The 15,798-nt window shown below is 34.2% G+C and overlaps 1 protein-coding gene across 1 annotated transcript in view; it reads left to right on the top strand.

The window, feature by feature from the left end:
- Window positions 1-15,798, top strand: part of LOC120334588 (uncharacterized) — a 78,414-nt gene that overhangs the window by 22,867 nt on the left and 39,749 nt on the right. Inside the window, exons 36-52 of the mRNA XM_078109429.1 lie at window positions 205-428; window positions 1,000-1,164; window positions 1,455-1,562; window positions 1,829-2,011; window positions 2,465-2,732; window positions 3,201-3,384; window positions 5,575-5,742; window positions 6,067-6,267; window positions 7,098-7,327; window positions 8,159-8,350; window positions 9,085-9,259; window positions 11,393-11,591; window positions 11,916-12,124; window positions 12,943-13,340; window positions 13,536-13,694; window positions 13,848-13,952; window positions 15,368-15,554. Of these exons, the coding sequence (XP_077965555.1) occupies window positions 205-428; window positions 1,000-1,164; window positions 1,455-1,562; window positions 1,829-2,011; window positions 2,465-2,732; window positions 3,201-3,384; window positions 5,575-5,742; window positions 6,067-6,267; window positions 7,098-7,327; window positions 8,159-8,350; window positions 9,085-9,259; window positions 11,393-11,591; window positions 11,916-12,124; window positions 12,943-13,340; window positions 13,536-13,694; window positions 13,848-13,952; window positions 15,368-15,554 (3,355 nt within the window). The remainder of the gene's footprint in view (window positions 1-204; window positions 429-999; window positions 1,165-1,454; window positions 1,563-1,828; window positions 2,012-2,464; window positions 2,733-3,200; window positions 3,385-5,574; window positions 5,743-6,066; window positions 6,268-7,097; window positions 7,328-8,158; window positions 8,351-9,084; window positions 9,260-11,392; window positions 11,592-11,915; window positions 12,125-12,942; window positions 13,341-13,535; window positions 13,695-13,847; window positions 13,953-15,367; window positions 15,555-15,798) is intronic.

Here is a 15,798-nt window from a genome sequence, read left to right as displayed (position 1 = left end):
TGAAAAAATCAATAATGCAAATCTATCTCAAAAGCTATAAGCTTTTCATTGGAAATGTAATTACACTTTGCACACAGTGTGTGTCAATGTATGAATTGAATAACTAAGTTGTTGTTAGTAGGACAGAAAATGATTTTCTTTTTTGATAAACAACTTTATTCAGACACTGCTTCTTTTCCCTAAATCTTAACCCTTTACACACAGGATTTACTGGAAGTTATTATCAAGACTAAAATTAAAGTGACATGTGAACTTGGTTATGTCGTGGCACCTGGTATTAGTTCAAGGGTTAGTATCTGCGATAATGATGGCACATGGCACCCTCCTGTGGCTCAATGTAATCCAACAAATTGTGGAATGCCTCCTTATATAAGAGATACTATGGTTGTTGGAGTTACCTTTGCGATCCATAACACTATATCATACAAGTGAGCAAAGTTTTTCCAATGTTAGAATAAATGTAGCTCTGTGAAATAGTTTGTGTCAATTTAGAAAACTGGTATTTTTACTTTACTTATGTTTTATTGGGTGTAGTTCAAAGGTCAAATGAATCAACTGCTCAGATTTTTGAGGTTGTTGATTCAAGTCAATAAAATTTAGTTTTTCAAACAGCATTGTATGCATGAAAGAGTAAACTGAAAGGTAGTGTCTAAATTTTGCATACCCCAAAAATTATTTTGCGAGACTTACCTTGGTTCATGCACCTTCGAAAGGGAGAAAAAGGGCAGCTTGAAGGATCAGGAGCTTGCATTATTATGTCATAAATGTTCTAACAGCATTGTTGCCAGCTACCAATACTGTAGTAATTCATATATTGTCAGATCGAATTAAAGTCGGTTTTATTATCAGTTTTGATCTTCGACATGTTATTGATTTTTCTTATTTAATCATGCCCTGACAGGTCACCGGAAAAAAATGGTGGGTCACTGGTTTGCTATCCCTGATCTGTACCATAGACTCTTTCGACCAGATTTCTTAAAATTCCATTTCTTGATACAGATGTGTTTTTGGAATGCATTTTGAAGATAGTGATGGTAAAAGATATAATGAAAGCATTCATACATGCAGTTCATCGGGACAATGGTTTCCAACACCATATAATTTGGAATGTATATCTACCGTTTGTCCATCTGTTGAAAATGTTATTTCAACTCGAGGAAAAGGGTTCGTTTAACTTGTTTATATTGATTGGTAGGATTTACAATGTATATTTGTAAGTCTTGCGATCTTCGACATTTTTTATTCATTCTTCTCAAACTTGTTTATAAAAGGTATAAAAACTTCTTTTGCCATCACTTGAGTCGAATTACAATAAAAATAAGAATAACATTCTGCTTTTTTTTTTAAAAGCAAGATCTACTTGTCTTCTAGATATCAGTATTCCTATATCAAATATTTATCTAATATTGTCCACATATGAATAAACATTGCAAAATCATTTTTTCATACTGTAGCGTTGGTCAAACCATAACCATAGGTTGTAAAAAAGGAGATTCATTGTATTATAATGGACATGCTCTCGAAGAAAAAAAGGTTTTTACTGTTTGCGGTCCTGATGGAAAGTAAGAGATTTTTTTCTTCAAGTATAATAAGAACTAGTTTACTCTATATAAATGCCTTGTGTTATATATGCCTGAGAGTATACTGACTGAATGCCTGCTTGTCTCTCATGAAAAAAAACTAATTCGCTTATTTATTTTGTATGAACCTTTTTTTCACCCCAATCCACAGCAAATGAAAGCCATGTAACTTGTTTTTATATGTCATATATTTTGAGAAATCATTTGTGATCTACCATTACCAACAAAATTGATAAATTTGTTTCTAGGTGGGTTCCATCAGTTGAAGGCCTTAAATGTTACTTTACTGAATGTCCATTGCCAGATGAAATAGCAAATGCAAGATATATATCATGGAATTCCCCAGATGATACTGAATATGAGAAACCTTATCTTGGTGCTGTGGCAACTTATCAATGTGCAGACGGATATTGGAATTATCCACATTTCATGTTAGTTTTATACATAGCAAAGTTTTTATCTTTGTTCCATTTTGCCATCACAATCATGGAATAAACTTTTTTTTTTTTGTGTTACGTGTCAAACATAGCCCAATTTAGACAATATTCGTTATTCCGGGTTTTAAAGCTACTTTACAATGTATTCGAAATATTAGATTATTTAGTTGTGGCCATCTTGGTTGGTTTAAATGATGACCTAATGCTTCTTTCTCCCTGCCATTGTGTTTGGTGTTCTGACTGTAAGAATACTGTAGCAATATTCAAAAGGAATATATTGAGTGGCTCAAAGGTTTTGCCTCAAGTTGAGGAAAATTCACAGAACAAAATTTGTGAACATATGATGCAATGACTTATTCATCTAATAAAACACTTTATCCTTTATCACAATTTTATTGTACAATCCTCTTTGATGCAAATTTTGAGGAAATCGAAATTTTGTTCCAGAATCTACAATCTTGCCTACGAAGACCAGATCTGCATTGGAGTTAATATAACAGACCATCGTTATACATTATACACGTTTGATTTTGAATATTGTTCTGGTAACGTAACTAATACAATACTATGGAGATGGTGGCCTGAAAACGACATGCATTTACAACATATATCTTCTGGATTATGTTTGACTTCTCTTGTACCAAAGGAAGAAATTCAAAGAAAAGGATCAGTGAATGTTGTCTTGCAACCTTGTTCCGTTGAAGATGAAAGACAGGTGAAGTTTTTGCCATTTTGTTTTGCCAGTAATAGGTTTGCTGCTATATAAATTTATAGCTTATACGAGGCAGACAATCAAGCTATTGCTTTCCTCGAGTTTCTGGAATTTTTATTGGGGTTTCAATCTACCATAAAGGTTGAAAATCCTTGCTCTATCCATTGGGCCAGTAGTCGGCAAATAATAAAATGGAAAAGGTTATAAAACCCAACAATTTTGTTAGGGAATTTTGAATTTAACAACGTAATAAACTTGTTACATTTAATTTGTTTAGTTGATATGAACGTAATCTGTGCTCGTATGATATATGAACAAAAACCAATTGGCAAAAAATTTATGTTGAAATCGTAGATTTTTTTGTTTCTCATTGCCATAATTGAAATTTATTGGATACCTACTAGAAAATGATCGGCGCCCAACGGTTTGGTGCCCACTGCATTATCACGTTTATTTAATTCATATCAATAGGTCTGGGACTGCTACACGAGACAGGATCATCCATATTTCTTTGCATTGTATGATGAAGGAAGTGAAAAATGGCAAAACGAATCTCCTTTGACTGTTTTACGACTTGATATCCATAGGAAAACAGTTGTTGTATCCAACATTCAAGACTTAGTGTATGCTCAATGGTCAACTATATTTGGATATGGTAATTTATACACGTTTCTACTTTTATTTGAATTGAGTTAGTTTAGTTTATTTCGTAAATAGAAAAATTAATTGCATGGAAAAATGGAGATTTGTATATTTTTAGACTGTTAATCATTGATTGCAATATATGATTGAATTGATTTTCATTCTATCCCAAATTTTCAACTTAGTGTAAAGCAGGGGTCACCAACCTTTCCGAAGCAGAGGGCTACTTTCCAGGTATCGACTAAGCTGAGGGCTACCAGTTCAATGCCAACTTCTAAAAAAGTCAATTAGCTCGTTTAAGCTCGAACTATTGGTAATTACTGATATTTAGTAAGTAGATACACTGATGAGATTTAAGAATATTTATGAAATTATCAAGGATTATTAAAACATAGCAAATAAATTCCTATCAATGACACTTACATTTTTAAACTGAGTGTTTTTCAAATTGATTTTAAAATGATCGCTACTATAATATTCTAGAAAACCACAATGCATCTGTATTTTTTACAAACACCCTGCACAAGCTTAAAATAAAATACACCTAACAGTTGTACTATCTTTACAAACACATTTAAAAAATTATGAATATCTTATTTTCAACCAGGAGCAAATCAAAATCAAACAAATCTGGTCTATTACCTCGTCAGTTAGCGGGGAAAGTGGCATTGCATGCTCTCCACCAGTGTGTTGTACTCTGGCGTGTAACTTGACACTGCAACTCTGAGCGAGTCTTGCAGATTTTTATCAGTGAGGCGTGTTCCGTATTTGTGCTTGTTGAGGTTCATGCCAGAAAATGTTGATTCACAAAGATAGGCTGAACCAAACACTGGTTTCATAAAATACGATTGCTGTTTGCTTTGAATCGCGGGCTTTTACTGCTCGTAGTGCGCTGACCAGTCTCTCCACATTGTGCCGCTTTGCCAATTTTTTTTTGAAAATGCAACAACATCATAAACATTATGAAACAACAATCGCACCGCAAATGAGACACATGCAGTTGTTTTCATGGTGATAAAAAACTACACCTCCCATTCATCGTGAAAATGGTAAGTTTTTTTACGTTTTTCTGCCATCTTTCTTTGCGGTCAATATTTGTTATTATTGCTGCTTCACAGATCAATTGACAAGAAAAAACGCGAGTTCGTGGAAGGTGACATCTGTGTTATGTCATAATTGAAACCGTGTTAAATGACCCTTCACATTACCGAAGTTAAATACAAATCGGGTTGATCGTTGCAATATTTAATATAGTTTCATTTCCAGTTCCCATGTAAGAGTAATTTATACAAGAATAGCAGGACTAAAGTTATTTGATGTAGCTTACTTGTAAGCGCCGTCATTGACCTTAATTTGGAACAGACATGCTGGTGACTCATGTGGTCTTTACGGGCGACTTGGTGCCCGGGGGCAACGCGTTGGTGACCCCTGGTGTAAAGCAAGGTTCTGATTGCACCACTCATCAGACTTATATTTGTTCATTACACTAGGCATTACCAATTTTTTTTTCAAATCCCAATCTTTGTATAATTTGAAACTCTTCATTCCTCCTCTCTCTTTTGCGAGTATTATGCGCAAGTCTCCGTCACTATGCAAAAAATGTGATTTATTTCTTCCATCTTAAATAGATCCGTAGCTAGTGTTATGCCCAAGTCACACTACTTTTTTTGGATAGTTTATGTAATTTGTTATTTGTTCAAGAATAAGTATTATAAACAGTAATGGTAAATATTAAAGAATATTAGTAATACTACGGCGAATACAAAGCAAAATTCCTCCTCAAATCGGCAAATTTCCCAAGTAGAAAGAATTTCTCCTTGGTTGGGAAACACTGCATCACACTGTTCATTAGAAAATCTGCTGACTCATACTCAACTTGTAACTCAAAACAGCAGCTGCTATATTTGACTTGACATTCGTTCTTTGGTACTCCTGTAGTGTGTGTACCCGGTTAAGGTTAAGCCATAATTTTTTTTCTGATTTTCCTTATTATAGTTCTATTACGAGTTTGGGGACTGTCTGTGTTAGTCTTGTGAATATACCCCCTGCCCATAGGTTTCAGTCCGTTTACACAATTTGATGTAAAGTAGGCGAAGAAAATTAGTTACCTCCATATTGGTATACATACTTCTGGAGCGCCCTTTCTTTTAAGTATTGAATGATAATGATTCATAACAAATAAAATTTAATATAACAATTCAAGATATATGCAGTAGAAGGGAAACAAGACGAAATTTAGAAGTCATATGTTCACAAAGTGGAAAGTGGATTCCATCACCAAGTCAGACTGAATGTGTTCCATCATATTGCGTTGTTCCCATGCATAGAAAAAAGTTGGTTTTTGATGTAGAACCTACTTCGACCAACAAAGGTACCTGAAACATACTTATATGCTTTTGAAAAAGGTTATTAAAGTGAAAATTTGGGTTTTTAAATGATATCTTTTTATCGTTTCTGATATTAGACGTTTTCTTATTTGTAATCGACTCAAACTTCTGACTGACAGAAATTTTTGAGTCTGACTAGAAAAATTTTGGTCAACTCCAAAAAAAAAAATATTGCAAAAGCTTCAGCACACTCTTGTTGAATTGTCTGTTAAAAATGCTTGGTCGAATTAATACATGTTTATTTCTGTTCAAGATTTCATTTCGATTGTCAATATTAGAAGTCTGACTTTTTTACTTTTTTTATGTAGTACCTTCAGTTGGTTACAAAGAAACAGTCTCTGTTACTTGTATTCACGGACATAAATTTATTGGAGTTGTAAAGAAAACATCAACTGTTGTGATTACATGTGAAAATCTTGGAGAATGGTCACCTGATATTGAAAATATAGAATGCGTTCCGACCACATGTAAACCATTTAAGGGAGTGTTGCACGCTGTAGCTTCTAAAGGTATATTGTATTGTGACTCACGATTTTTAGGAATTGAAGCAGTGCTATACAGGGTGATGCAAAATATAGAACCAATAAATTTCTTGATTACTTTTATAAAAATTTATTTAGAATTTGAACCCCTTCTTAGTTTCGGTAATAATTTCAGTAATATCATGAGTTTTTTTTTATGTTACCCTTATTGAAGTTTGATTATACCCAACTGTATCTTGGACAAAAAACTTTTCCAGGAAAATATAAATTATTCTGTTCAATGCACATGTTGATATCTGCTTTAACTGTCTAGTAATTCCTATTTCAAGATAATAGATACCAACTAACACAACAGGAGCGACCATATAGCTTCCATGAAGTCTTCTGTCCTATTGTGTTCACCTCACAAGTTACAGAGTTTGCTTTTGGTCGTTCCATCTGGGAAAAATAAAATTTTAATTTGGCTCGGTCAAAAAAAGCCAAGAATGCAGTATTATGGTGAAGCCTGGTTTATGCTTGTTGCTCGTATTTGTTATTCTCAGAGTCGACCCATCCATGATCTAACTTTGGGTACAACATCAACTAATTTTGCTATGAATCCAACTTTAGAGGCTCATCCTAGCCATTTGCCTACAATTTTTTTACTAATCTAAACCCATAACATATCAATTCTAGTCCAGCTGCCAGAACTATGCTTCAAATTAGTTCATTGCTTCAAATTAGTTCATAGTGTTCTGTAATAAATTGGGGAAGTTTAGTTGAACTAAATAAATTGCGGCCATTCCAATTAGACCTATATCGATATGCACTTCTTACAAGTTACCGTCTAGTGCTCATTACAGCAAAAATATTTCCAGGCACAAAAGGCTGGTCATTCATGTCCGAAGTTCGAATCACTTGTCAAAAAGGAATGTGGTTCACAACATCAATGAAACGATATCAAATGATCGCATGTGGAAGAGATGGTTCATGGTCAAGGCCTCCTGAAAGTTTGACCTGTGTACCCGTTGAATGTCCGAGAGAATTTGATATACCAAAAAATGCTGCTATAAAAGCCTATCCCAAAAAATATAATTTTGGAAGTGCAGTAAGTTTGTTATCTCAAGTATGTTTACAAGGTGACCCAAAATAACTGAAGCCATAAATATTTTAATTCACGAAATGGGAAAAAGAATATTCAACACTTGAATTTCCGTTTGTGTTCAAGTAGTCTAGGATGCCAGGCCCAAAAGTACTGTTTCCGAATTATTGGGGTTTTACAGAGGCTTATTTTGCCTTGTTGTTCTTGAATTATTGTATAGTATTAAACTAAGTTTGTATTGATATGCTATATATGTCTTGATATACCCAATGGTTACTCATTTAATTTACTCCGAATTTTTTAATGTCATTATTATGTTATATTTTTTGTAGTATGATAATTATTGGTTATTATAGTTATATCAGTAAAGTATATATGTATATCGAAATCATAAATCTGGTACTGTCCCACTCAAGCAATGTCATCAGTAGTGTTTAGTTAGAAATGTATAATGAAATATTTATTGATTTTTTTTGGACACAAAGTGTACGTATGGTCATTTTGATAAATTATTGTTGTGATTGTAGATGTTGTTTTATGGTGAAAACATTGCTTTTCTACTTGAATAATGGAAAAGATTTATTTTAAATTTTCAGTACTTAATTCAACTTAAATTTCAGTAAGATGTTTGAAACGCTAGAAGACTATTACTTCTGTTTTTATTTGAAATAAAATGTCTAATGGGACTCGATATTTGACTTGACACTTTCATGTAGATATGGGAACATTTTTATATAACATATGGGAATACTTTTATATGACAAATGCGAACATTTGCACTTTGTGACCATATTTTAAAAATTGCTTTCTTGTTTTATTTATCTTTTTTTTTACCAGTTCAAATTGGCTTGTGCTACTGGTTGGTGGTTTGGTAAAGACCAATTTTCGAAGACAGTAAGATGTAGTTATACTGGGACATGGATGCCTGATGACGCAACTTGTTCAAGAGTATTCTGCAAACAACCACCCAGTGTGCCTTTTGCTACAACTGAAGATGATTCTATAGGAAATTCACCTGTTGGGAAAAAGGTTCGTTAATGACTTTTTAGGTCTAATTTATTTTGACTTATGATCATACATGAAATTGTGGTATTGGTACTTGAGTAATTATCACTACATAAGTGCAATTTGTGACAAGTTTGTATACTATAATTTTTGCTCTAAACTTATTTTTCTGACATACAGATTTAAAATTATTTTAGATTTTTTGGTGTTATATTGATTGGTTTAAAGGTATTGCGTCACATTTCGCGCTTTACAAATTTTTTTTTTGTAAGTTTTCATCTGATAAAATTTGGGCTTTCTCAGATGGTCAGTTCATAACAACGGTCAGAAAAAATTGATACAGTCATGTCTCCCAACCAGGGAAGGAATTGCCCCCCATTCAGAAGTTTTGTCGTTCTTGTGCAGAATTTTGCTTTGCATTATTATTTTTCTTAAATTTCCAATATTAACATAATACTTATTTATGCACACCTATAAACTATCTAATTCTAAACTGTACGGATACGAGAGTGCAACTGGCACATAACGCCATGAAGAATCCATCAAATATTGAACAATTAAAGTACTCGTAGTTTATATGCATAATTAGGGAGGAATAAAGCTTGTATATTCCACTAAAATAGATATTTTTTCCTTTAACTCTGCCCAAAGCAAAGTCACACATACTTAAATACACTTAGAGGAACTTGAGCGGATGAATATTTTTACTGTTTTATTCTATTGGTGTTTTTTTCCAATTACATGTTAAATTTATACAGGTATTATACCAATGTGAAGATGGTCGAACATATGACGATACATCAGATTCGTTTTCTATAACTTGTGGTATTGATGGCAAGTGGGAACCTGATCCTGATATTGCTGCCTGTTATTTTTCTGGATGTGATACTTTACAAGACTTAAAAACAAGAATAAAAAATGCAACTATTATCGGTATGTTGACATTCTTTGCATACATACACAGATACATAACAAACTTATTTTTAAAGATTTTTTTGTTGTAGATTTTTTTGTTTTGTTAGTAGGGCTGTCTAGCGTGCGACCCAACATGTCTTTGTGTCCCACAACTGTCTTTGTGATTTAAGTTTCTTTCTATCAGTTTACAGCAGTGGTCGGCAACCTTTTTTAAGTGACGGACCGGTAAAGCTTGACCAAACTTTCGGCGGACCACCTTTATACAAACGAACTAGGCCTATGCAATTAATTATATGCATTAGGAAATTTATGTTGACAATATACTAAAAACGACGGTGATGCTATTTAATGTGATGTCTGTATTTGTTTGATGGCCATTAACTGTTCCCATATTCGAGATATGGTCGACATTGACACACGTAGCGTGTTTCTTACTTCCAGCCTATATCGTTTTTGTAGTTATCAATACTGAAAATCAGGCCTCACATTAAGATTTCGGGAAGGTTAACAATGCCTGTATCGTTTTGTTGGGGAGATCTTAGTCGGACTGATGAAAGACATGGAGAAAACAATTGACCCAGCATTATTGCGACATACTGACATGGCAATTGTATATGAAATCAGACATGTTGCTCAATAGTGTTATGCAGTGGTCGGCAAACTTCATGTATTTGCGGGCCAAATATAAACATTTCTGGTAGCGCGCGGGCCGCAATATTTCCGCCTTCGAACAATCACTACCATAATTAAACTTTAAATTATGGCGCATTCGCATTGCTACTCTTCTATTGCTGTGTTGGAAGCCTGTCCCAATGAGATGTATAGGTGGCGTTTTATTATTCAATAATACATTGTTTTTATGTACTTATTATCAATGTGAAAGATGATGTTTTATGGCAACTCGTCGTCCAAATGATGATCTGACAAGCGAGTACGAAATTTAATCTAAGTGTAATGCATTTTAGGTAAAGCTGCTCAAGGCCATATGTTCTTCCGAACGTGCACATTACACGTTTTGCATTGTCGCACAGATGAGCTGTGGCGCAGTCCCGGGGTCGAATTTTCGACGACTTGTTTCGTAACGAGTTTAACATTGAAACCCTCAACAACTGCGATGCTGACTGGGCATATCGAGCAAACCAGTTTTGGAATGCGCAAGAAAGAAAAATATTTTTCCGTTCAAGCACTTTGAAATGCTTGACCCGCGTCGCTCCGTTTTCCAGACATTTTCAAACTTTAAAAATCAAAATTACCTCGAACGACATACAACTGACGCTACTTGTTACATAAGAAGCGCCGTACAGCAGCACTTGTCACCACATAAATCCATGTAAAGACAATAATAAATTTGTGATTAATTTTTGTTTTATTTATTGAATGTCGGGTCGTTCAAGGGCCGCAACAAATTAGCTGGCGGGCCGCATTTTTCCCGACCTCTGGTGTTGTGTTTGTCTGGTTTACTGTTGGACCGGCAATAACCTTTCCGCGGACCGGCGATGGGCCGTGGCCCGGTGGTTGCCGACCACTGGTTTACAGGATTCATCAAAAAAAATTTTCCATCTCAAACCTGGTAACACTGTCCATTCAAACATTTCTATCGGATTTGGAGGCATTGCAGCTGTTTAATCAAGTGATGTGGATGTTTTACTATAAGTAGATTATACATCTAGACAGCAGCACAAATATGCTTCGCTGTGTCTATGGCAGTTTTCTTCAAACTTTTTTTATCATGACCCACTTGGCATAGCCAAATATGTTTGCGTACTCCTGGAACTAAAATAAAGTGGAACTTATCAATACAGAGAATATTTAAAATTATTAAAACCAATGTCCTTGCATAATCTTGCTCGAAAGACAGAACTTCAACTCTATTTCAGCGATGTTGGGTATCAGTAGTGGTTCCAAATCTTTCAAATTTAATTGCTATTTTATTTTAACATAAGTCAATGTCAAAAGAGATTTTACCACGACCTTCACTTTCATTGCAGGCAAACCAGGCTTCAAAATAATTATTTTGATAGAATTTATTAGTAATTCATCGATAAAAGGTCAAGAAAGTGTGGTGCGGTCATTCAACAAAAATTCTCAGTACTCTTGAGTTATAGTCTGATAAAATTGTCGGTTTAATATATTGTTATTTTGCTATATTAGGCAATGGAAACGAGATAGGATCAAAAGTTTCAGTAACATGTGATGTCGGATATTTAATGCATGGTGGTTTGAAATCCAGAATTTCCATTTGTGAATATGATGCAAAATGGTTTCCACCTGTGAACGCATTACTATGTCATCCAATCAACTGTGGAATTCCTAGAACAAATAGCCAGGGAGTGGTTAAGACATTAGCAGGGTAAGCAGGGCTTCTCATTTCCAATTGAAGTTTAATTTAAAGTTTGAGTAAGGTAAGACTAGTTTTTTGTGTTTGTGGCACATCATTGATGACCTACATGCTTACAAACCTTAAAAGGCATAAAGTACACATTAACGATCACAAAATTGAGTTTTGTTTGAAAGCAGCATCTTTTTCGTGTAAGTGCGCCATGAGTTTTTTTCCTTAGTAAAATGGATGCACCACGTCACCCACATGTCTAATAAAGATCATGGACGTTCTCACATTGTACTACGTTAATCTAATCAAATAATAATATTTTGTTCATTCTTTCCATTCACACAGAACTACTTACGGTAGTGCAGCACGACTCATATGCAACAAAAATCATTTTGTTTCATATCGTGGTACTCAGTCCCTACTTTTGCAATGTAATAGCATGGGTGACTGGGTACCTGATCCTATGGCTACTGATTGTGTTCCGACATATTGTAAGAAACCTGAGACGTCAGTGCAACAGAATTTACTTAATTATGACGACAGGAAGGCAAAAGGTAATGAAGATAGTTATTCGGGGGAATTTTATTAAAGCAGTGGAATTGTTGTTTATTCTGCACAGCCTTTGAGACACACCCATGTAACTTAAATGTTAAACTAGTTAGCTATACTCATATATTCTGCTCCCAATTTTTTTTCTCCTCATTTTGAATACTTATTCAAAACTTATACTTTTGTTGGGGAAGTGGCCTAGCAGTTGCAGCGTTATACTCACCTGTGTTGATGTTTGCGGGTTACACATCTCGGCTTCAAATACCATGATCACACCCAGAATGTAATAAATTGAGTATGCAATGCAGAACTGACAAGATACGAGTCTTTTTAGAAATAGGAGCTTCCTACATATTGTTAGATATCAGTAGGTGCTTATACAGGGCTTTGTTCATAACAAAAGTCTATAAAAATGCTATTCTTAAGATGTCTTATGGTAGAGATAGCAGTAAATCATAGTTGCAAATATAGGAATCTGTTTGGTGATAGTTCAAATATAATCGCCAGTCACATACTTGAGGTATTTGCACTGACAAGGACAAGCTTATGTCTCAAGTGATGCGAAAGTATTTATCATAATTGTCATACTACCCATACTAAAAATAACGAACCCATATATTCATTAATTACTTTTACTAAAATGGAAAAAAATTATTTAACACTTGTCATTGTATGAAAAAGGTTTATTGATTGAAGACACTTTGCACGAAAATTTTCAAATAACATGGCTCTGTTTTCTGGTTCACTCTGCAGTACTTAATGATTGAATTGAAATTTACTTTTTTTAGATTTTCTACATTTCGTAATAATTGTTTGTTTTCAGTCCCTATTGGAGCGACTGCATTTTTGACCTGTGTGGAGGGACATCAATTTTTGTTGGACGATGATCAAATCAGTATGAAATGTAATGCAACTGGGTTCTGGGACCCCCCTCCTGCTTCAAACCCATGTTTTCTATCTTCGTGTATCGATATTGCCAAATTGAGTCACGCATATCATAAAATAATTCTTGATCCCAAACCTAAACCAGAAATCGAGATTGAAATCTCAAATATATCTATGTTGCCAAATGAAACCATAAATTTGGTTAATTATACAACTGCTATTCCTGAAATTATAACTACTATGAAACCTAATGAAAATGATACATCTGTTAAATATGGGACAAATGTAGAATACGAATGCAAACCTGGATTCTGGATTTCACCTGCTCTTGTAAAGGTATGAGTATTTAATATAAAGTTTTTAACACTTGTAATTTGATTATGATTTGTATGTACAAGTCATAAAAACAAATCAACAACTTCGAATGCAAAAATGTTTTCACAAAATTGCCTACTTCTAGACCTGATCTTATGCCATTATAGGTTTTACTATGTTGAATTATATAATATTTCTTTTTCAATTACATTTCAGCAAAGAAGAACGTGTCTTGGTGATATTGATTATGATGTACCTAGTTGGTTAATGAAAACTTGTGTTCCAATAACTTGCACAAATCTTCCTATGTTTCCTCATGTTGATATCGTAAAAACAAAAGCTGGACAACTAGGAGTAAATACAAAGGATTCCAAGGTTGGTGTTTCAATAGTCTTGCTATACAATAACACAAATATATTTCTGTAACGTTTCATCTGAAGTTTAATTTAGTTATCCCTGAATACAATGTAAGCTCTATTCTAGACATTACTAAATATGACACATCTATATTTTCTCATCTCTTCACAGGTTACATACAAATGTCGTTTAGGCTGGTATTTTGAAGAATTGGAGTCGATATATGCTGATGTGACTTGTAGGGACAATGGAACATGGTATCCAGATCCTTGGAAGGTATTGATTTAGGATTATAAGTTCTATTTGTGCTGTTAAACTTCGTTCCTCTGGCTATGATTATTTTTGTGTATATTGAATTGTTGCTTATAATAATTTTCCTCTAATTTTTTGTAAAACCAGAAAGAATTTTGTTTTTCTAAACTCAGTAGCTTTCTGTCTCAAAGTTGCTTGAACAGAGCCTTGTTTCGAGCAAACATGTTGAATATCACATAATGATCAAACAATTTTATAAAATATAACATGTTGTATGGAATAGAGCAGTGGTTCTCAAACTGAGGGTAATTACCCCAAAAGGATGATTTGACATTTTTAAGGGGTAATTCCAACGTTCAACTGTCCTGGACAATTTGCTGCTACATCCTAATGTAGTTGGTCACACACTCATTTTTAGTTCAATTTATTGCTGTGAAGTTGGATTCTCACTGGAGACATTGAAATAAGCTCACGATTGGTGATGAACGATGATACAGAAACAGTATCACCTTCCCCACTGAGAGTAAATCAGGACGTTGTTCTTGTGTTCAAAGATTCTTATGTTCTAGTTGTATAGTTATTAAAATTTGATAAATCACACGCTAAAATTTTTACTTTATGGAAGGGAGGGATAATTTGGTAACTTGATTTAGGGTAACGATATTAAAATGTTTGGGAACCACTGGAATAGAGCAATCTAACGAAAACAGAGCTTTTAATTTATCAATAGAACCACTGGGCTCGCACGTAATTGCCAAAAATCAATTTCGTAGTTACGGTGATATCGATTATGTAATGACCCCGTGCTCGCGATATTTTTTCATACATTTAAACCTATCATAACAACCACTTGAATCCACTTGACAGATGTTAAAGACAAATTTCAAGGAGTAAATTCAAATTAATTTTATTCTGGTTTTCATCTTTTGTGTTAGCTTTGATTTTTCTTTATCACCTTCCCAAATTAACGGTCCCAATTTTATGCGATCAATTTTATCAAGTCTGCGGTGTTAATTGCAATACGGTGATAACGCACAATATAATATCGTTTTCACCCGGGAAACCAAGTTGCGCAATCGTAATTCTTTTTTGTAGATGAAATTTCACATCAAAAATTTTTCTTAAACAGGGGTGGCAACGTGTCATGCGTTCTCCCTCCTGCGAAACAAGAGAAAGAAAAACGGCTGCGACTACCGGAACTCTGACTTCTTCTTTTTATTAAACTTTCATTTTTTACAATTGAGGGAATTGACTGCTTTTAAGAGAGCTCGTTTGTCGTTTCAATCGCCAAAATGCTCGACCAATAATTATGACTTTACGTAATTCGTAACATCCCCTCCGTAACTCGAAATAATTCGGTAAATCCATAAATTACGCGCAAGCCTAAGAACCACTGAATCTTTTAATAAGTAGTATTCTGAATAGAATTTTTTTTTCAGTTCTACTGCTCCAGAGTAAAATGCCCACATTTGGGACCAAGACATCTTAATGATTCTAATGCAAGAGGACGGGGTGCAATTATTGAAGTTTCTTGTATATTTGGATACAAACTTTTTAAACCTGATGTAGGAAAAACAATGGATTTGACTTGCTCACCTGAAGCAAAATGGCTGCCTGAATTTCCAGGTTAATATTTTGGTGCTACTATGTCTTGTAACCTGCTAATGTCTTGTAACCTGCTAATCGTACCAGGCTTTGCAGAATAATTTTTCAACGGATTCGAATCACTTTATTTCAGGCTATTCGCACAATTTATATACTGTATTTTACAGACCATAAGGCGCACTTATTCTCTTGTCGAATCATTGTCTAAACCTCAAACCAGTATGGTATTGCTATAAAAATTGTTGCATCTGATAGTCCAATGCGC

The sequence above is a fragment of the Styela clava genome, chromosome 15 (genome assembly GCF_964204865.1).
Source record: "Styela clava chromosome 15, kaStyClav1.hap1.2, whole genome shotgun sequence".
Lineage (NCBI taxonomy): Eukaryota > Metazoa > Chordata > Ascidiacea > Stolidobranchia > Styelidae > Styela > Styela clava.
The sequence above is the reverse complement of the archived record's forward strand: the minus strand, read 5'-3'. Positions and strand labels throughout refer to the sequence as shown.